At 49.7% G+C, this 22,222-nt stretch overlaps 2 protein-coding genes across 7 annotated transcripts in view; one reads left to right on the top strand and one right to left on the bottom strand.

Moving 5' to 3' along the window:
- Positions 1-10,226, top strand: part of LOC102073746 (rho GTPase-activating protein 7) — a 53,725-nt gene extending 43,499 nt beyond the window's left edge. For all 5 annotated transcript variants that reach the window (XM_074551976.1, XM_026791390.2, XM_074551975.1 and 2 more), the window contains 5 exons: positions 967-1,186; positions 2,836-2,950; positions 3,335-4,357; positions 5,018-5,096; positions 5,395-10,226. In XM_074551976.1, coding sequence (XP_074408077.1) covers positions 967-1,186; positions 2,836-2,950; positions 3,335-3,352 — 353 coding nt within the window. In that variant the 3' untranslated portion in view covers positions 3,353-4,357; positions 5,018-5,096; positions 5,395-10,226. The remainder of the gene's footprint in view (positions 1-966; positions 1,187-2,835; positions 2,951-3,334; positions 4,358-5,017; positions 5,097-5,394) is intronic.
- Positions 5,350-21,887, bottom strand: RARS1 (arginyl-tRNA synthetase 1). 2 transcript variants are annotated; one of them, XM_074551979.1, is made up of 16 exons: positions 21,758-21,854; positions 20,197-20,296; positions 16,604-16,738; positions 15,935-16,123; positions 12,658-12,769; positions 11,572-11,672; positions 11,034-11,155; positions 10,561-10,681; positions 10,153-10,282; positions 9,723-9,827; positions 8,685-8,863; positions 8,251-8,360; positions 7,534-7,639; positions 6,652-6,824; positions 5,835-6,082; positions 5,350-5,511 (listed from the first exon to the last, which is right to left on the bottom strand). In XM_074551979.1, the coding sequence occupies exons 4-16, from the start codon at positions 16,085-16,087 to the stop codon at positions 5,402-5,404; spliced, it is 1,770 nt and encodes a 589-aa protein (XP_074408080.1). In that variant the 5' UTR covers positions 16,088-16,123; positions 16,604-16,738; positions 20,197-20,296; positions 21,758-21,854; the 3' UTR covers positions 5,350-5,401. The 2 variants fall into 2 exon arrangements, with proteins under 2 accessions (XP_074408080.1, XP_074408079.1); XM_074551978.1 differs by lacking the exon at positions 20,197-20,296 and having other exon boundaries at positions 21,758-21,887.
- Between the last annotated feature and the right edge of the window lie 335 nt (positions 21,888-22,222).

The following is a 22,222-nucleotide window of genomic DNA, read 5'->3' as shown; positions in this document are numbered from 1 at the left end:
TGAGCAGCTGCTGTTCTGTGTGCAGTATAGCTTCATGAAAGTTCTGTTGGATTTTATTTCATCACCTGCCAAGGTTTTAAAATTTTGTCTGAAAATTACTTATTTATTTGAAATAAGTTTTCTTCTTGCATTCACAAATCCTCCTTTGTAAGGAGATCTACAATTCCCATGTCCAAAGGATTTCTTCCAATTATTGTAATCCGGCCACTGTCTACCTCCTGTCTCTTGTTTTGGGAGAGAAACAGCAAATGCCCAAGTTCTATTCACCCCTCTCACCCATCTTCTGGAGCAAGTGCACAGGTTAAATTACTCTTTTGGAGATAAGAATTATGCTGCTTTCACCAAGGAGTGTGTTCTGTGTATGTGCTTCTACCTGAAGGGAAGGACAAGTGATCTTGTGCCCTTTGCAGTGGTGTTTGTTAATTGGAGAAATCTTTGTGCTGGGGATGTATGGCAGGATGAACCAGACCCACCCTCCTGCCAGAGCTGTGTGGCCAGACAGTCTCACTGGGGGTTAGTGTGAATTAAAATCTGTTGGCAAAACACTGCTCTCTGAATTATCTGAGAGCATCTGTTCTCTTCGTGCTTGAAGCTGAAAGGAAAAGACAGTAGAGCAGCTCCAGAGTATCACTGCAGAGTAATATTTTATGGGGAGACAGCTCCTTATTTGGATTGTATCTCAGTTCAGGATGTGTTCATTAGCATGGTGTTCAAGATAAATGGCAAGTCAGGCAGCAGCATCCCTGGGTGTGAACATGCACCTGACAGGCAGCAGGAGAAATGGTTCATGTTTGGTGGGATAATGGCCTTGCCTTGTCTGCTGTGAGCTTGGAACAAGGAAATGGATGGACCTACAGGCTCAGAGCCCTGCTGGGGACCCTGTGATGGATGCTCCTTCTGCAGGTCACGAGGGGTTTTTGTCATGGTCTGTGTTTTCAGGATTCTTGTAATGGTTTGTGTTTCCAGACGTGCCAAAGGACGAGCAGTTTCAGGCTGTCCAGGCTGCTATTCTCCTTCTCCCAAAGGAAAACAGAGAAGCTTTGAAAATCCTCCTGTTCTTCCTGCGAGACGTGGTGGCTTTTGTTGAGGAGAACCAGATGACCCCAACCAACATTGCAGTTTGTCTGGCTCCTTCTTTGTTTCACCTCAACACTCTGAGGCGGGACAGCTCCTCCTCCTCTACCAGGTATTGGCACTGCTGCTGTCCACAGTGCTCTTGCTGGAGCAGTGCTTTCTGTAGCTGGCCTGGGCTCAGTGTCTGATTTTGAGGGGGAAATGGGCTGTGTGTGCCATGGGTTTGCCTTCAGTCTGGTTGCTGAGGTGCAGCAGGAGCTGCCTGCAGTGCATGGAGCAGTGTGGTCACTCTGCCCAGTGCAGAGGCTGTGCTAAGGCCCCATTGCTGTGCTCCTGACCATTCTCTGCGTGTGTGTCCTTCACCCCTGGTTGCTCAGGAGCCCAGCATGAGGCTCAATGCTAGCTTAAAGTGTTGCTGGCCATTGGAAATGTGCTCCTGCACTGCCCACCTGAGCCCAGGTGTGGCCTCAAGGCCCTGCAGATACCTGGCAGATTGAAGCAGCTGCTGGCACTGGTTCTGCTGGGTGATAAGGGGCTCATTCCTGCCAAATTGAGCCAGGAGATTCTGTAAATTTATCTTAAGAAGTAAAAGTATCTGGGTTGCATAACATCCCCTGTCTGTACGTGCAGGGAGGAAGGTGCCCTTGGGCCAAAGCAGACAAATAATCTCTGAGAGCATTCGTGCCTTATCTGGCTCCTGAGGCAGGGCTGTGTGCTGTGCTGGGCTGTGGACAGCCAGACCCGGGCAGGAGAGCCCAGCTGGCTGAGCAGGGAGCATCATGCCCCCGACAGCACAGCGAGCTGAGCGCTCACTTGTGAATCTACAGGGGAGGACTGTCCCAAAGCAAAGCTGTCAGATGTGCTGTTGGCATCTCTCAGGCTCTGCATAGCACAGAGCAAGGGAAAGAAAACACTGAGGATTTTCTTTTTAATGTCACAAAGCATCAGAAAATGCCTCAGGCATGCCTGTGCTGAGCTGGCACACAAGGGAGCCACGGGGCCACCACCAGGGCGCCTGGGGAGGGGGTGCAGTGGTGGCAGCAGGTCCTGCTGCATTGCTGGGCTGTCTGAGCTCCTGGGAGCCACACTCCAGGACTTGCTCCTCTTTGCTTTACATCAGCGCTGCTCTGAAATGTTAGCACCAAAGATAGCAGTGGGGTTTTCTCTTTGTTGTCAGTGTTTAGAAGGCAGGATGCTTTGAAGCTGTAGCTCTGCTGTAACTGTGCATTAATGCCTTGGTGCAGGGTTCCCACTTCAAAGGGTTCCAGCTGACAGGTCTGACTCTGAGGAGCAGCACTCAGGACTATTATCTTCCACCCAATTTTCAAGCCCTTTGGCAGGAATGTACATAGATGAAAGTTTCAGAAGCCAGGAGTAATGATGTAATACCACTTGTATGAATTAAAAGAGGGGACTGTTTTTGAAATGTGTGGGGTGTGGTTTGGGCCAAAGGATTTAAAAGGTTCTGCTTGTGCTTTGGAGGTATCAAAGGAGCTTGGTATTGATGTAAATAAGCTTGGGGTCATTGTTGTTCTTGGCCAAGGGTGTGATGGTGTGTTTGGGGAATAAATTCCTTGACTTGCCCTTCTTGGGTGTCCATTTCTACTGGTCTGTAGTGCCCTGGACACCTTTGGGATGTGCTGGGAGGGAAATGACCTTCAGTGGTCACACTGCATGAGCCCTGCATGGCACAGTGCAGTGTTTTGTGTGGTTCCCAGCACTTTGCTCACCCAGCCTCCCTCTCACCTTCCCCTCTCCTAGGTCCAGCCAGAGGAAGTGCAGCCTGGGGAAGCCAGACCAGAGGGAGCTGAACGAGAACCTGGCAGCAACGCAGGGCTTGGCCCACATGATCATGGAGTGCAACAGGCTCTTCCAGGTACATCCTTCACTGGCACCCAGCAAAGCTCTGGGCATCCTGGGGGGAAGCTGGCTTGGAGCAGCTGCTGGGCAATGTTCCTGCCAGCCCAGCTGCTGCTCTGCCTGTGACAGATGGGCACCCTGCTGCTGCCACCAAAGGGAAAATGAGTGTCATTATTGCACTCCTCCATCCTCAACGTGATGGGGCTTCACTCCATGGGCTTGGGGACAGCTTAGAGAGCACCTGTGGGGCAGTGGCTGCTGTGTGCCCTGGCACGGAGGCCCTGGCCATCCCTGCTGGAGAGTGGGTGGAAGTTCTGCTGCTGGGGCCTGGCCAGAGCAACAGCCATGCCTGTGCCTGGCTATTGACCCCAGTGATCTGACCCTGGACCTTGGCCCACAGACTGACTTCCCAGCCTGACCACGGCCTTTGCTGTCATTATGGACTTGCCTGGTGATCCTTAGACTGTGGCTGACCCTGGTTGCTGTCCCTGGACCTGATCCTGACCTCCCTTCCTGGCTGGCTCACCTTCCTGGCTCCACCATGGACCTCATCGCCGTGGATGTGTCTGATGGCTGTGTCTGATGGATGTGTCTGATGATCTTTACCCTTGGCTGACCCTGGCTGCCACCTCTGGCTCAGCCCTGGCAGTGTGGGACAGGGCAGCTGCCCTGCCAGCCCTGTTATCCCACCTGGCCCTGTCCCCTTTCCCTCAGGGGTGCTGTCCACACTCCAACAGCCAGCTCAGACCTTCTGATCCTCTGCTCCAGCTGCTTGTCTGGGCAGGGGACACTGCCCCATGGCCTCCTGCACTGACACATGGCTCTGCCCCAGGGCTCCCCCAGCACTGATTCCACAGCCAGTGCCTGGCCTCTGAGGGACACAGCTGAGGGTCCCAGGGCTCTGATCCCCTCATGCCTCAGTCTCCAGCCCAGACAGGGCTCCAAAGTGCCCCCTCCACCCTCAGCCCAACCATGGCCCCGTTTCCCCAGCAGGGGCCTGAACCCTGTGCCCAGCTCTGAGGCCCCTCGGGGTGCCCTGACACCCCTGCCCTGCACCCTGAGGTCAGCCCTGGCAGCACAGCCCTGTTCCTGGCTGCATGGCCCATGGAACAGCCCATGGGAGCTCTGGGCTACCCCTGCACACATGGACACCCCACAGCCCTGCTGTGACCATTGCTGCCCCTCGGCCCGGGGTGCTGAGACTCAGGGAGTGCCTGCAGAGGGCTGTCCCCCTCCTGCTGGAGGCCACAGCTCAGCGTGGCAGCCTCTGCCATGCCTGTGCCTGGAGGAACACCTGGGTCTGCTGCTCTGGCCCCAGAGCTGGACTGGTCACTGTGGCCACCACTGGACTTCTGCCCCTGAGGTGGCCCCGCGAGCAGGACCTGGCTGTCACCGCTGCCACCCAGCCTGCCAGCTGGCACAGGTAGGGTGGGACAGGGCCTGGCTCTGAGCCCCGGGGGCAGGGAGAGCTCCATGGCACGGGTGGGGCACAGGGAGCACAGCACACGGCTGGGCAGCTGGTGACATGCATGGCTGTCACCCTGCTGGCAGCAGCGCCAGGCCTGGTGTGTTTGTGGGCAGTGCTCAGCCACAGGGAGAGTGTTTGCACAGGTGTGCACTTGGTGAAGTGCCAGCTGGTGCCCACCCCATCAGGTGCTGGACACTGAGCAGCTGTGGGAGCTGAGCCCTCCCCAGCCCTCTGCACATGGCAGAACCAGATACAGATCCCTCTATATACAGATATATATGTACATACACGTATGTACACATGCATGTCAGTGAGCACCTGCATCAATGCAGCACCTTCTCTCCAGTGGTTCCACAGCTGCATTTTTGTGCTGCTTTAGGACTCTGGAAGTTTTTTTAGGAGGCTCACAGCAGAGCCTCCAACAAACCCCAAGGCAAAAGCAGGAGCTGTGGCTCCTTGTAGCTGCCCACCATTGATATGCACTACACAAAGGTTTGAAACTCTGTAGGGATTCAAAACATTGCTGCTGAGGGGAAAGGCATTTCCCTTGTGTTTTCCTCAGAGGGAATGTAGTTTAACTGATCTGCTCCTCCCCTGGGCTTCCTGCTCCTCCAGGTAAAGCTGCTGCCTGCCTCCCCACACCATCACAGATGGCATCAAAGGCTGGGTGACCTGCTCAAACCTGGCACCTAAGGTAAAGTGGATGGAGGGAGTATAGGGCAGAGTATTGTTGGGTCTGGGAGTGTGGATGGGTGGAGGGTTCCCTGGAGGTACCTTTGGGTGTTCTGAGCTCAAGGGCTTTGGCTCCTGCACTGAGAATTGCTCTGAGCTTTGCTCACACCACTTGTCTGCCTCTGTATCTGCAGCTCTGAAGCCACACTCCTTTTCTCTCCTTTTCCCTCCCTCCTCTGCTTTTTTTTCCCTTACGACAACCCCACTCCAACAGACAGAGAGAACTGCAGTTGTTTAGTCCCTTTATTGTCATTCCACAGGTAACTGCTACATCCTCTGCACAGGCTTAATGCCCAGGATGTCGAATCCTTTGGCCATGATGGTGGCAGTGGCTTCGCACAGCAGCAGCCTCCACATGTTCACCTTCACGATCTGGCCTGGAAAACAGACAGAGGAGCTGGTGAAGCTGCTCAGAACGACAGTACCTCCCCAGGGGAAGCCCCTGCACCCAAAACCAGGCCCTGGATGGCACATGGAACCCTTCCTGCTCTCCCCAAGCCAGGCAGACTGACCACCCCTCCAGTTTGCAGGTGCCTGGCTGCTCCCAGCTCTGCTCAGCCTTCCTGCAGTCTCTGTCAATCCTCCCACATGGACACAGCAGTGTGACAACAGCCTTTCCAACACAGGGTAACACCCTGGAGCTGGATGTACCCACAGGATGGGACACAGGCACACACAGCACCTCCTGGCCAGCACTCACCAGTCTGCCTGTCCTTCTCCACGCAGTAGCAGCTGTCATAGAACTCGGTGAAGGTGGTGGCCAGCTCATACAGGTAGTCACAGAGTGTGTGCAATAACAAGTCCTCCAGGATCTTCTGCAGGATCTCAGGAAACCTCAGGATGCACTTGCCCAGCTTCCACTCCTTCTCATGGTCGAGGACAAGCACCTCCTCCCTGGCTGCCTTCCGCAGCATCTGCTCATCGATGTTGGCCAAGCGAGCAATGGCCCTGGAAGGGTCCAGAACAGAGGCTGCTTGTGAGGGTCCCACTGCCCAGTCTGCCCAGGGCCACCTGTCTGGCCTGCCTCAGGGCTGATGGCCTCCCCTGCCCAGTCCTGGGTGACCAAAGAGGACAGTCAGCCCTGGATCCAGGAAGGCACTGCAGAGGAACAGGGAGGGACGGGCCCAAGGCACCTGCATCAGCCAGGACAGCTGATACTGCCAAGCAAACCAGGGCTCAGGGAGCCAGAAAAACTGGGGTGTGGCAATACCTGAGCTGAGCAGCTGCTGGAACACAGAGGCATCCCTTTCCAACCACCTAAATCCTCTGCTTCCCAGGAACTCCCACAGTTCCCTCCCTGGGCTGTGTGTCACACAGAGGAGCCAGTTTGGGTGGCACTGGACACATTGTGTGCAATGACAAATAAAACCTTGTCCGTGGTGCATACCAGTGTAGCTGGCTTCTCTTACAAACACCCCCAAACAGCACTGATGTGACTGCCACCCCTTGGCCCACATGTCCCTTTGTGACACAGCTGCAGAGAGCACCAGCTCCTGCAGCTCCAGCACCCCTCTCACCTGATGCGTGTGAAGGCATAGAGTAGATAGGCAGCTGTGTTCCCTCGGTCATCCAGCATCTTGTCAAAGGAGAACACGTAATCATTGAGCCTGTTGTGGGACAGATCTGCATATTTGATGCATCCAAAAGCCACTGATGTCTGGGCAGCTTTCAGCTCTTCTGGCGTCAGGACCTGGTGCAATTTGCAAACAGGCAAGTGTGAAGAGGAAGAATGAAGCACAGTGCACAGCCCTGGCCTGTCAGCAGGGCTCAGGAGGAGAGCCCAGGCTGCTGAGGCCAGTTACCCACCTGGTGCTCAGTTCACACACACTTCTCTGCCTCAGGGCACCAGGCAACTCCATACCCATCCCTCACTTCTCCTGCAATCCACTGGCACCACAGCCCTGCCCAGGTTAGGGCTGATTTCCTCTCCTGACAGCCCACAGGACCTCTGTGCCCCCCAGTCTGCCAGCGGTGATGTGCTCTGCTCCTGCTTCTTACATGTACCTGGAACAAATGTTGGTTGCCCTACCCTTATGGAGCATTTTGGTCAATCCAAACACTTACAAACCCCTCTCTGCTGGAACAGTGACAGCAGGGCAAAGCACTTGGTGCCTGACTCCTATGAGCCCTTTAGAGATTCTCAAGGTTTTGGTTTTTTTCCTTGCTTCCTCGTGTTCCTGTTTAAAAAGGGACTTTTCCCTTCCCCCTACAGTACCCTTCCCAATTCCACTGCCCCACACTGTGCTTGGACAGTTTGGACTTTCTGTTACATTCCATGTGCCACACTATCCAGTTCTCTGCAGGCAGCAAGACAGAAGTCTCATTAAGCAATGCAGAGACCATAAGTCTGTGAACACATCTGGGAAGTTCTCAGGACAGAAGCAATCTCTCACAACTACCTTGTCCCGTTCCTTGTCTTTCAGCTTGTCCATGGCTCGTTTCAGTCCCTCCTCCAGCAGGTCTATGAGACGCACCGTGTCCCCTGAACGAGTCTTGAACTTCTTCCTGAAAACACACAGCCAAAATGAGCACCTGCATAACAGGCAAAACACTTCCACCCTCTGCCTGGTGCCCAGCAAGCTTAGGAAAACAGCACATGGCAAATCTTTTTGTATTGAATTGCCATCACATGGACTGCTCCAGAAATGAGAGAGTACCCACAGCATGGTCAGCAGGAATGGCCAGGAAGGACGCAGCAGTGAGAACTGTCCAGTTCCAGGCATTAAGCAGCACACAACAGCAGTACCAGACTTCTCCCAACTTTGTTTCATCTACCATGGAGGTAGAAAGTAATGAAAATCATGGCCTTTACCACTGCCATCATCTCCCAGTGCCACATGAGCTTCCACCAGCCCATCCAAGTGCCAGGCAGCAAGAGCCAGGCTTGGGAGGGAATGTGACCACAGCAGCAGTGACTGTGTGGCTCAAGGACAATGACACACAACACCACGACACAGTTACAGGTAACAGCACAGGAACCAGTGCTTTCTTTTGTGGTTTTTTTTTTTTGGTGTGCCACATACATACTTGTCAATGAATGAGAGCAAATCTCCTGCATTCACTCAAACTTTCTCTCCAAGGTACAGACAGAGGAAAAAGTACACCCAGACACTTACTTGTCTTCTCCCAGCACCACTCCAAAGGCAGCATGGGCCACTCTGGTGACTTTGGGATCATACCAGCCAATCATCTGTCCAGCTGCAAACACTGTTTGGAGATGCACAGACTGCAGGAAAATAAAACACCAATAACTGGTTCTCAATCCATTCCTCCAGGTGCAGTTTCTGCATAGCTTTATCCTAGCCACAATGATGCTCTTACAATAAGACTTAAAGTGTTTCCAGTTCCACAGACAAATTCTGCTTTGAAAAGTTCAACCTTTCCAAGAGTTTTCCAGCTCTACAGAAGCAGCAACTGGCAGATTCCCATCACTGCTCAGATAAGGAGTAAATATACCAATCACACTGAAGACCTGTGGTGTTCTACCTGTTACTGCTGCATCCATCATTTCACACACTTTGTCAGTTACAGCAGAGGGTGCTGAACTCACCTGGCCACTATCAACAACGTAGATGAGGATGTCACCCTTCTCTTCACACAGCCTGTGCTTCAGAGCAGCCAGGTCTGACGTGTCATAGGTGTAACCCCCGTCTGATTTCATGATTGTCAGCGGGACTGAGAAACCCGGCACGAACACGACCTTCCTGCCATCATCAACCTGCACAAATCCTGCCAAAGCATGGACAACATTCTGTGCTGAGCCACAGCAGGGAGCCTCTGGGCCAGCAGCAACACCTCCCCTCCCTGCTGCCCCAGGAAGAAAAGGCCACACACTCACATAACCAAAGATATGAAAATACCTCCATGAGAACTCCATTGCCAACACAAGTCCCACTGTGTACAGCACTTGCAGAACTATGCACAAGTGACCAGATCTGCACAAATGTGGCCTTACCAGGAAAGACCTAATTCAAAAACTCCCATCACTTGCATCCAGATCTGCCTGTACAGCCACAAACCCATCACATAATATGGCATTAAAGGCAAGAGAAACTCTACAGAGATATGACGAGGACTCTGCACAGTCTTTCTGAGGTGAGACAGTCAGAACACTTCAGATGGTGAGACTCAAGAACTGCAAAATCCAGACAGGAACACATAAAACCAAAGACTTTATGCTGCACTTGGCTTCTTGCCAGTTTCAAAGTCAACATGATCCCAAAATCCCACTGACTTCACAGAGACTTCTCAGACAAAGTCCCCACAGTCATAACACTAAGACTGGGAAGTCTGTCATATATTGCTCCTTGACTGTTTACTCAGAATACAATAAATTCCAGTAGTACCCTGTGCTACTGCCTACAAATATCACAGACACACTGCTTTTGATATCAGCAAGAAAGATTTAGGCCTCCTGAAATGAGGAAAAGCCACAAAATGTCCTCTTAGGAAATGTGGCTGAGGAAAAAAGCAAACGTGGGGAAGATGCAACTTGAAAAGCATCAGCCCTAAGCCCTGCTGAATAGGATTGAGGTCACCATGCTCATCCTCACAGCTGCAGAATCTGACCTGAGACCAAAAGCCTCACCTTTATCTTCAAATTCTTTCACAATGTCTTTCATCATGTCATGGTAGAAGGATTCCCCTCTCTCTACGATTGTGATGTCCAAACAGTTGTAGATTTTCTGGAATTCTTGAGGGAAACAGAACACAATACTTACATTAAAGGCACACAGTGAGAACCAGTGGCATGTTTAGCAGTGGGTACAGCAAGGCTGAAAAAGATTATCCACCTCTTGGTCAAAGCATCAGACTAAGACTCAGGAGACAAAAGATTTAGCTGCAAGTCTCCACTTAAGACAGCCCAGTACTTTGGTTGTACTGGCTTTTTGCTTTCAGCTGCTCTTAGCAGTGTGGCAGTGATTTTCAAGGGAAAACAGAAAGGTGTGCCCAGACATAAAGTGAGGAAAGCCACACTGTTGTACAGCTGAGACATGATTCCAGATGTGTGAAGTCACCTCTGCGTGACACGTCACAGATGAGATTCCAGGCTTTAATGAAGTCAGGGTTTTTGCTCTGCAGCAGCACCACACATTGGTAAGCTCTCTTCTTGAACTCCTCCTCTGTGTCAAACCTCTGCTTGGATTCCTGCAGGGGAACACATGGAAAAGCACTGCTTTCTGCCCTGAAACAAACCACCACACAGAACAGGCTCTCCAATATGCTCATCTCAGACAGAAAGGCTGTGTGTGTGCTTACAAAGGCCTTTGATCATGCCCCACACAGACAGTTCAATACCAGATACCACAATTCATCACCCTATGGCTGGTTATCACAATAATCTACTAACAGTGACTTAATTCTTTCATTTCTCCAAAACTACGCTGCAATTTGTAAAGCTCCTCAATCTGCTTTGCTACACATACCTTGTAAAAAGCTTGGAGATCCCCAATGGGAGGAGAAACACTTAAGTAATCTGGAAATTTGTCCTGGAGGTGAGCAATGAGCATTCCAAACTGGGTGCCCCAATCTCCTAAATGGTTCAACCTTGAAACAATTGAAGAAGATAGTAATAATAATCTCTTAAATATATGCTTTAAAATACACACATTTTAAAAATATATATTCTAAAAGAAACACACATAATACCAAACATAATACCAGAAACCCAGACAACCATAATACCAGAAACCCAGCCCAGGCAAGCTCCCCAGTTCCACTGCACTGAAGCTGCTGCTCACCTTGATTCCTCACCCTGCTACACTTGCTCTGCTTAGTATCAACTACCCATAAAGGGTTATTTGCTTTGTGCTTATAAATAAGACAAATACAGAGCAGAAGAGAGAGACAGGACTGCACAAAGAGCCCAGCAAGCCCAGCACACCAGGCAGAGCCTCACCTGAGAACATCATAGCCCACGAACTCGAAGAGACGGGACATGCTCTCCCCGATGATGGTGGAGCGCAGGTGCCCAACGTGCATCTCCTTTGCAATGTTGGGGGAGGAGAAATCCACCACCACCTTGGGCACAGAACCAAAGGAACACAGGCATGAAAGGCCATCCCCACACCTTCATGTGTTTGATCTGGGTTTTGTTAGGGGGAGCAGTGGGAAGGAGAATCACCCCTGCTGACCCTCAGCAGGAACATCAGAGTGAGCATTGTGCAGCCCAGCTGAGGGTCAGGGATCACTCCCAGAGTGACCTGGGCACCACCCCCAGCCCCAGGGAGCCCCATCCCTCAGCCACCAGGGACCACAGCAAGTACAAGTGATCCACCCCATGGCCCCCAGTTCCTCTGCCACATCCCACATACTCTGCTCTAACACCCTGCTGACATGGACACCTGCTCAGCACATCCCTTCGGGGGGAATTTCAAAGACACTGCAGTCCAGAACATCTCCCCTGTAGCAACTTGGCTGTGTGCTTACTGCTGTACCTTTTTCCTTTTGCCAATAGCTGGTGGCTGAACTCCATTGATCAATAAACTGCTCAGCTGCTTCGACACAAAATCCTTTCTCAAGTGGACATTGATAAAACCTTTGCAGAAAAAAACAGCAGTGAGTGCTGGGGCTGCAGAAGTGCCTCAGATTATTTTTTGTTTCCTTCCCCCCTGGATTTCTGTTTTCATGCATCAAGCACAAGAGCACATCAAGTCAGCTTGACAAAACATTTTTCAGTCACAGGACAACAAAGCTGTCACTTGAAGACAATTTCTGTTCCCAGATTAGAAGGCTGTAGTGTTCACATCACTACAGCCTTTACTGCAGGAGTCAGATGCTGCAAGCTACACCATTGACATAACTCCTTTTGTACACTGTCACTCAACAATCAATTTATAGAAACTTTTTTTTTGTGAAAAAATAAGTAATTTGGTTTCCAGAATGCAAAACGAAATCCTGCTTTATCTTTTATTAAAAATTAATATCCTAAAACATATCGTTTCATCTGGGATAATTCATGTTCATGGTATGACAATGTCTTACTTCTCCTATTTCACAAAGCCAATGAACAAGCTCTAGCCCTAAAAGGGCTGTGCCATGGGATTTTTGTGTTTATGCTGAAGCCCTAAGGAATATGAGTCCTTGTATTTTTCCCTGGATCACAGGGACAAAACAAATGCAGCAATTAATAACCTCCATGCTACTCCAGCTTCTCACTTCTGAGAGGACAAGGTCTCCTCACCATGCAAGCAACAGCAAGAAGGGCTGTCCATTTTTGCTGTGATTTCCTGACTGTGGCCTGATTCCTATCATCAATATTGAAAGAGGAAAAGCTGCTCCCTTAAGGATCAGTGGACAAATTAAAGGGCTCATGATCATACCTGCCAATTCTAATACACAAGCAGATTCTCTGCTGCTGCACAAGTCTGAGTGCTACAAAGCTCACCAAGATAGAAGTTAATTCACTGTGAAACTGCAGTTTTAAAGCACAAAACAGTAGAACTCAACTCAGCTTCCCTCTCAAATACAACTGCCCTTTTTGCTTTAAGACATACAAAGTGTGTAAAATGAAAGTATCTTACCAGGACCAGCAATTTCAACTTTGTCAATGCATTCATTGGCAGGAATGTTTTTTACTATTTTCTCCGCAATTTCTCGTGGGCTAACCTTCTGTTCCCTGGTTTTGAGCAGTATCTGGAACACAACAAAGATCAAGGAAAATTCAGTCCTCTGAGCAAAACATCACAGATACTGAAGCACTGAAATATCCTTATGGTCCTTCATAATACAGAGATGCACACAAAGAGAAACATCTCTAGCCAGTTTTACAGATAAGATCAGTTCTCCACACACAAGCCTGACTGGACCCAACACGTTCACCTCCTCCTGATCAGACCTCCTCCTCCTTTCTATGTCAGAAGAAAATCTCCAAGCCTTTTTTCTAAAACCTGCAAAATGGTTTGGTAAATTTGTGCTTTTCTAAGCTAGTAAAAGGCACAAACCCTTTAAAAATCAACATAGCTGGCACAGTCCTTCAATGCTTCACAATCCTGTTGATCAGTCTCATGGGTGTCCTCAGCTCTGCCAGCATTCACATTTGAAGTTCTGAACTGTGCCTCCAGCAGATGCTGAGTGTGGTTTCAGAGCAGGTCTGTTTGTTTATGATTAAACACAACCAAAGCAAACTACCTTCAGTTCTGTCTTAGTCTCAAGCTTAATAAATAAATAAGTGAATAGATTAATAAGTGAATAAATAAATAAAATCCAACAACCCAAGCAAACAAAGATAATCCCAGCACTACCCAATTTTCTTCAAAGAGCATCAGAAAAACTGCTGTTAAAGTAGTTTGCCTTTTCCCTTGGAGACACGAGCAGCCCACTGTGAGGAACTAAAAGAACAGGACACAAGTTTACATACAATGATAGTATCAGAGTGGTTTGAGTTGGAACAGACCTTTGAAGATCACCTAGTCCAACTACACAACTTCCCTGTCCATTCCCAAAGCATCTTCTCACATAGCTTTTTGTAAATCTTACATAAACACCCTTTAGGAGGATTCTGTAAGCTAGCCCAACCCATCCCATGCCAAACACTACATTCACACTTGTATAAAATTACCACAAGTATTTGTTTCTGAGCACATGATTTTCTGGTATTACTGTGATGTGTTTGAAAACAATTCCACTGAGGCCACAAAGATGATGGAGCTCTTTGTCAATTCAGAATTTACACTCACTGCTTGTATTTGCTAATTTACAGTCTGTTTTAAAATGTATTTCTACTAAAGTTTCAGTTTTCTGTTTACCTGTCATACACAGGATCCTTACAAAATGGTAAAGGCTTAAAAAAGGGCAAGAAAAACAAACCTCAGTAGCTTCAGTGTTACTCAAAGTGTAAACTACAGGAAAAATAAATGCAAACCCAGATTATGGGCATGTTACACCAATTACAGGCACGTTAGATGAACCATTCCAGAAATGGTTACCACACTCCTGTTGGAGCTCCTGGCTGAAGCCCCAAGTATTAATATGCTAATGAGCTGCCAGGAAAACAAAAGGCTTTTGTGAGAGTCCTTTCCACATCAGCAGCCTGCAGGGAGAGGCTGCTGCCTGGCACGTACCAGTGCTGCCCCAGTCAGGGCACTTCCCACTCTGCTGGCAGTCCCAGTGACCCTGACCCGTGTTCCAGCTCGGCCTGGGGGACACCCTGTGAAGACCTGCACCACAGCCAAGCCCCTAAAACAGGCTGACACAAAGTCCCCAAGCTGCTGCTCTCATCCCCGGCTCTGCCATGCTGACACACTGCCTGCATGAGCACAGCCCCAGCCCAGTGCACTCCCTGCCTGCCCAGGAACAAACTCCTCAGCCAAGGCCACACTAGGGACCCTTATGCACCAGCACAGCTGACAGCCTGGAACTCGAGCCCTGGCTGCAAGGGGACTGATCAGACACCCAGCTATGTGAGCCATGTGCTGGGAAGCCTGGGCTGCCCGAGCATCCCGACCGCGAGTTAATTGGGGTAACGCGGCGGTCAGGAAGTGGCAGGGCAGTCACCCAGGGTGGCACCACAGTGACAACATGCTAATGAGACTGAGGGGAGACCCGGGCCCTGGGAGGGCAGTTCTGCCTGGCACTGCAGCCCAGAGCCTGCTGCCTGGCACGTATGGTGCCCCTGCTGCCCCAGCCACACTCACTGCACGGGGACAACCCGGGACAGCAGAGCTCCACCAGTGGCAGGGCAAGTTCAGTGTCACAACCGCCAGTCCAATGGGTTAATAAAGGTTAACTGACAACAGGAGGTGTAAAAAGAGGAGTTGCTTCTGTTCAGATTGCCAAATAAAAGACCTGTAATTACAAAGTGTCTACTTAGTCACCCAAAGGCATCAGTGCACTGAAAGTTTGGGTGTTTCAGCACCCAAGTTAGAACACACTACACCTTCTTTCTCCCACACCTCCTGGATTTACTTCAGCACAGTCCCAGCCCACTGAGCAGGCTGAGCAACTGCTGAAGTGTCTGATTCTATTTGGGTCCCCTTTGGTCAAGCTGCCTGTACCCAGGGAATTAGCAAGAGATGCTAAATAAAGGACTGAGCCAGAGGAGTGTGAAGGGAAGTGCCTGAGCAGCAATCCACACCTGGCTGGGCTCTGAGAAAGCACTTCCTGAGCACACCCAGGCCTGACAATGCCCAGAGCCTTCTGGCTGGAGCTCAGGGAGGGCACTTTGGGATGTAAGAGACATGGATCCAAACTCAACAGAGCACACAGGACAGCACCTGGGCCCCTTTGCTTTGCTGTGTGTGTCTGTGGGCAGGAAGAAACCACAGCAGCCACAGCAATGGGAGGTGTGAGCCCAGAGGGGCAGCTGGAGATGCCCCTTTGTCACCTGCCCTGTGAGAAGGGGGTATGTGCACACAAAAATGTGGATATATTACACTTTCCTGGCACTAGAGAAGAGCAGTTAGAGATATGCAAGTGTTTCTCAAGATTTTGCAATTCTCTAGAATCATGATTTATTGTTTTGCTGTTTTCAGTTCCAAACATACAACTCACTAATTGGTAGTTAATTGCACATCATTAGTAAATCGATGCAGCACTTAAATCCTGATTTGATTTAGATCCCATGAACCAAGCAGATTTTCTGTGCCACACACATTAACTCCCTCATACCAGGCAGCTGAACAGAGGTTTAAAGGCCAGCTCTGTAAAGGCCAATGCTTCCTTTAAAATGCCATTCAACACTCACTCAATTCTCAGCCCAGAACAAGTCTCATATTGCAACTCTCACTGTGCTATCCCTTAGCTTCCAACAGACAACATCCCCATTTTGGCTTCTTTCTTGAAAATGTTTACATCATTTACCTGTGATATGCCCATGGCACTGTTACACTGGTAGTCCCCAAATTTGGGCTGCTGACTGGGTGTCACCACCAGAGGAGGGTTTTCTAAGTCTGGGTAGGCAGCCTGAATGGCAGCTCCAAAGATCTCCTGGAGACAGCTGTTGATATTAATCATGCTTTTGGTTGATTTACTTCTTTCCTCTTGAAGGCTCTGAAAAAGAAAACCACCAAAATCCAGAAGGCTAAATTCCCAACATCTGAGGAGCTGTTACATCCCACTTTTCTCCTTGGCAAAGCACAGCTGACAGATTTGGCTGACACCTCCAGGCACAGGAGCAATGTATATAACATAAAAATCACATGATTCTCCTGCTGAACCTCCCAGCACAAACCTTCCCCTGACTGCAGGGCTGCATTACTTCTCACACCTGTGCTGGTGAGCCTGGGACAGATCTCAGCTGGGCCACCTGGTCAAAAACTGCCCAAGATATAACCATGTGGGCTTACTGATCTACTGACATCTTCCATAAAACAGATTCCTGTTTAAAGAATCAAGAAATACCTGATGTGTCATCAAGTAAGGTGTCAGAATGCAGAGCTAGCATGCTGTCACACATCACCACTTACTGAGCTTGTCCTAATGACAACAAAAAAACCCACAAGGTCCAGCAATGATTTTTTATTCCCTCACCTTCTTTAGGAAGTTTAGCCGGTACTTGAGTTTTGCGTTTTCGTCTCGCAGCCCTTCCAAACTCGGGGAGACTCCCAAGCACCCAAAGTTCTTCAGACGCTCAATTTCTGCACTTAACAACTTGATCTCGTTTTCCTGAAAAGAAATTTGAGTTGTCACACAGTAATTCCTGGAGAGGGGACAGGAGGTGAGGAGCTGCAAGATCTCAGGCACAGTGCTAGTTTGCCTTGTAAAGGTAACAGCAGTGACATGTAAGCTGATTAATTCCAAATAATATTTGAAGATTGTTTCGAGTTGTGTGAAAAACAAGGATTCTGAAATATTCTTTCAAAAAGAAAATAGTCTCACTTATATCAAGACAGAAGTACAAGAATGACAACATGATAGGCTAACGAGAGTCCCCAAATAAGCACTTTCTCCAGCTTTAACAAAGATATCAAATTATTTGACTCGAAATTCCCTTTAGCCTGTTTCACCATCTCACAGGCCACAGCTTCAGAGGAGGAAAGACAAGCTCAAACCCCACCTAAGACAGGAATGCCAGAAGTAGTGTGCTGCTCCACAGGGGCATTTCTGCAGGGTGCACCCACTTCCACCTGGCCACACAACCTTTCCTGCCCTGTCCAGGAAGGAAATGTATGTCTTCTCCCTTAAAACTGACACAGGCATTCAGGAGCACTTGGGGATTTCAGGAGGACCTCTCTGTTCCAAACACACTTCCCTGTGTCCCACCAGACTTCACAGCCCCAACTCAGAACAATCTGTCAGCAGCAAAAAGGTTTGAAGCTGCTGCAAGGAGCAGGAATCTTCCTCACCCCACACCCCAAAGAAATCAAACAGCTGAAGTTTCATCTCTGTTGTCCATCTCTTGTCCTCCCCATACCAGGCTTGGTGCCCTGAGCCACAAAGCCGGCTCTGACACAGAATGCTGGAGGCTACTGAAGGTTTGAGGGTCTTGGTGCTGCTGTGGAGGGGCAGTGAGCACTGCCCACCCTGGCTTGCCACCCCCTTGGCTCCCTCAGCCAGGCTCTGCTCTGCCAGCATTTCCACAGCAGGAAGCAGCTCAGGCTATTATTGCAGGCCACCAAACCTTATCAAAAAGGGCTCATTTACTTTGCTGCTCTTCAAACAATCAGACTATTTAATTAGGAAAAAAATTGGGCCATGGAATCTCTTGGTCTTCTACATCCACCTGAACAACAGCTTCCAGAAATGCTGCTGTAACTGCACATGCTCAAAAACCCAGGCTGAGGCAAAACAATCCTAAGATTGGCCTATTTGTGGGCCAAGCTGAAAATCAGTGCTTTTGAGGTCACTCTTCAGTTGTGCTTCAGTTTGTGGCACACTTCTGTTACAACCTCAAGGTCTCCTCTGCTACAGAGGAAAACAATGCTGCTTCCTGCAGTTTGGATGTGAAGAAACAGGACTTTGAGAAAAAAACCCCAAATCTATATCAAATCCTCTTGTTTGGCATTTACACTACAACTAAAATCACTGAACAGCACAGCTGTACCTCATAAGCAACTCACTTCAAATAGTCCCATTTCAGCTTTTCTTTACAAAACTCAAGGCAGGTGTCCTAAAAATCAATTTTTCTGTCATTTACATACATACACAAACTTTCCCCCATAAGCAACAGCAAATAGATTTGTTCATTTTCAACTTTTCTTCCTGGCCTGATTTGGTAGCATTGCACATAATTCATACACCCATTTGTAAAATATTCTATACTTCAAGTTAAAAAACAGCACAAGAGATTTCACTGTGTTTTTACAGCTGTGTCACTGTAGGTTTCAGTGCCATTACAGTGACATACATAACTCATCCCCCAAGCCTAGAATGTGCTTTAAACATAAATGCAAAGGTATCTTCAGCCCCTAATATCCCATAATCTGTAAATTCTGGGTCCACACAGTACTATCTTCCCTCTAGTGAAGTCACCAGCCTCAGGAAAGGGCTCCAAGACTCCAAGGAGAATTCTGCATTGAAGGCAAACATTCTCCAGAACCAGAAACTCACGTTCTGCTTTTGAAACTAAAATCTCTGCAGGTCCAAGCCAACAAGCAGCTCACAAGTACTCTTCCTGCATTAAAAGATTCCCCCCAAGTTATAACTGGGATATTTCAGTACCACTGACAAGCTTTACCAAAGAGGAATCTGAGTTGGATTTTCTTACATAATCACAAACACCTCTGGCCACCCAAGGGACGACTCACAGGAGGTGACATGACCAGTAACCTACTGGAGTTCCTCTCCATCCTGTTACACTAGAGGTGAGGAAAGGAAAGGAAAGAGGTTTATTCATGTGCAGGGTCAGAAGCCAGAACCACAGTGCCCAGGAATCACCCACCCCTGGGCACACATCTGGCCCAAAGAGCTCCTTTACAGGCTGACTGTCATCACTTGGATTTGGCCAGGAGATGAAAAACTCTAAAATACTGCCACAGTTCAGCAAGTCTCATCTACTTTTTTCCCATGACTGCATCAAACCAGCAAATTCCCAGCACTGGCACCTGGAGGCATTCAGGAAGGCCCCACTTCAGATGTGGCCAAGCCCAGACTGTCACATTTTTCTCTCCTGTTTAGTGCTCCCCTTCTTCAGAAATTTCCATCAGGAGTTGTTGTTATGTTGTTACTCGAGTGTGAACTGAGAGCAAAAGGTTCCACCGTGGTGGCCCAGTGCCTGCCCCAGCACTGCTGCCGCCACTTCAGTCTCTCTTTTATTGTGCTCATCAACAGCTTATAAAGATGATGAAATGAAGTCTTCATTCAAAAGGACCCAGCAGAAAAGCCTGAACTCAGCAATGCTTACACTGGGTTCCAGAACTGATGGCGCTGAGATCCCAGCAGCTGGGCTGGGACAGACACACAGCTGAGCACAGCTTTCATCTCCAGACTGGCAATGGGGGCACCCCTGCTCTGGGAACACCACTCAGCACTCTCCTCTCTCTGCTGAGCAGTGACAGGAGACAGGAAAATGGAATGCAGACTGGTTCAGAAAGGTTCCTCACTGGGAGGGTGCTGGTGCACTGAAACAGCCTCTCCTGGGAAGTGGTTGCAGCACCAAACCTGACAAGGTTCAAGGAGTATCTGGAATATGCTCTTAACAATATGGTTTAGTTTTAGGTAGTCCTGTGAGGAGTGGGGAGGTGGACTTGATGATCCATGGGTCTCTTCCAACTTGAGGTATGGCATGAGTCTGTGACTCCTACACCCATAACCATGTTGTTGAGCTTGCCTGGAAAAAAGCTCTTCAGATGTTTACATCAGAAATGCCTCTCACCACAGCACCCTGTGACAAAGTTAATTCTCTAGCAAAGATCTGTGAATGCTAGATGTTATTGAAAGGATATGAATGCTACATTCTTCCTAAAAAACAAACCACTCTACAAAACTTCAGCTAAGCCTTATAACAACTCCTCTCTCATGGTACCATCCAAGTGAGGAAGGGAGACAATGCCAGTACACCTCTGATCTAAAAGATGTGTGACTGAGAAAAGGAAGGGAAAAGCTTCTGTTCAGGTCAGCAAGTGTCACCTCCTGGTTTATTCTACCTGCACTGTCTAGGACAACTTGTCAGTAAAGGGTCATACCTGATGACCACCTCATGAGGAGCTGTGGGAATTACATGAGGCCATGCTGACATCTCCAAGGGCTCTTTGCTCAGCTCAGTACTAGAAATCTTCCCCTCACCTGTGAATACAAAAAAACTACAGCTTTTTCAAAGGACCAAAATTATCCTTACATTTTTCCTTAGCACATAAGACTGTCTTCCAAGAACCCTACCTGAGCAGCTGGGTAACATGAAACTTGCACAGGCTCCTGTCTCTAGGCTTTAATATGACAGATCTTTTCTCCATCAAAAGAAAAAAATCAAAAAGGAGAGAAAATGGCCTGAGAGAGCACGGCAAAAGGAGCAGAAGACCTCTCTTCCTTCCTCTCCTTGCCTCCTGCTCAGTTTTATCTCTACTCCTGCTCTGCCAAGCCCTGCTGAGCTGGCTGAGCACACACTGCTTGCTCTTTGTTGGGTTATTTTCCTGCAGGCTGGCTCCCCACAGGCTCCAGGGCATGCTGCAGCTGGAAACAGGGAGCATGTGGCTGGGAGAGACAGGCAGAGTGAGGCTCAGTAACTCTGCATGGCCTCCTGGAGCTGAACACTCCTGCTCCCTCCTGCTCTGCTTCCAGAGCCTGGACTCTGCTTAGGGACTGCTGATCAAACAGCAGCGACAGCAAAGGGAGAATACCTGAGATGTCCTTCCTCTCCTAGCAGCAACAAAGGAGAAAGGGAAAATCAAAGGCAAGGAGGAGTGCAGAGATTCAACCGCCAGATTTATGATCTCATTGCCTGTCATATATTTGTGAGCAGGAAGCACACTCCAAAGTTGCTCAAGAGCACACAAGTATGGCAGGCAAGAACCTAAAGGCCAAAGTCCAGGAGCTCTCGGCTGGATGCTCCTGAGGCAATGGGCAAGGCATGAGAAGTGACCCTGGAGGAGTCAAAAGCTTTCCTGAAGCTGCCTCTGCACTCACTGTCAGTACCGGTCATGGACCAGGACACACCTGGCAGTTCTATTTTTTATTATTATCACCACTGAAAAGGCAAAGGGTTGTTACAATCTTTTTCCCAATCTAAGCACCTTGTGGCTGCAGTAAAGCTGTTCAGTAAATCTATTCACCAGCGTGCCAGCACACAGGAGGTGCATCCCTCCCCGGCTGCCCAGGGCTCCCGGACCCGCCGGGCGATCCCTGCCCGGCCAGAGCACGGCACACACGGCCCCGGGGCGGTGATACCCGGTTCCGCTGACGGCTCTGGAAGCTTTTCCGGAACGCTGCCGCGATCCCGCCCTGGGTGTGAGACAGGGCAGCAATGGAGCGCTGGGTTCAGTCCGGCACCGACGGGAGCAGCCCAGGAAGCCCCTCAGCCCTGCCCGCTCTCCGCGTTCCCTTCCCAGACAGAGCTCCCACTCCCGCGTGGCCCAGCCACCCGCCGGGGCTCCCGGCACTGCGCGGGCTTCGGTACCGGGGAGCGCTCCCGGAGCTCGCCCGCCACCTGCGCCCCGCGGCTGTGCCGGTCGGGGCTGTCCCGGTCCGTGCGGTGCCGTGCGCGGCTGTCCTGCCCTGTCCTGTCCCGTCCCGCCCGGCCCGGCCCCGCACCTGCCGCGCCAGCCTCGCCGCGGACTGCGCCACGCGCGCCTCCATCCTCGGGCGGCCGGAATCGGGACCGGCAACGCGGGAACCGGAAAGCGGCCGGAGCGGCGCGGCCGCGGCTGCAGCGCCCCCGGGAGGCGGGGAGGAACCCGGAGGGGCGGCACGGCACGGCACGGCACGGCTGCCCTGGGAACGGGGCGGCCTGGACACCGGCGGCGTGAGGGGAACAAAATGAATGTATTTTATGATTGGCTTTTCGCAAATATTAAAATGAATATTGTATGTGTTGAGTTAGAAAGTAATGCTGTATTAATTCTCTTAAGTAGTGTGTTAATATAGTTTTAGGTTATAAAAATTGTTAAAATAGAAACAATGCTATATAGGATACTTTTTTTAAAGAAAGGACTCGCAGTGAGATAGCAGCCACAGGACACCTGAATCTTTCAGAGAAAAAGATTTTATTGCCCTCTT

This window comes from Zonotrichia albicollis, chromosome 15 (assembly GCF_047830755.1).
Source record: "Zonotrichia albicollis isolate bZonAlb1 chromosome 15, bZonAlb1.hap1, whole genome shotgun sequence".
In the NCBI taxonomy this organism is placed as follows: domain Eukaryota; kingdom Metazoa; phylum Chordata; class Aves; order Passeriformes; family Passerellidae; genus Zonotrichia; species Zonotrichia albicollis.
This window is presented reverse-complemented; position numbering and strand designations above follow the sequence as displayed.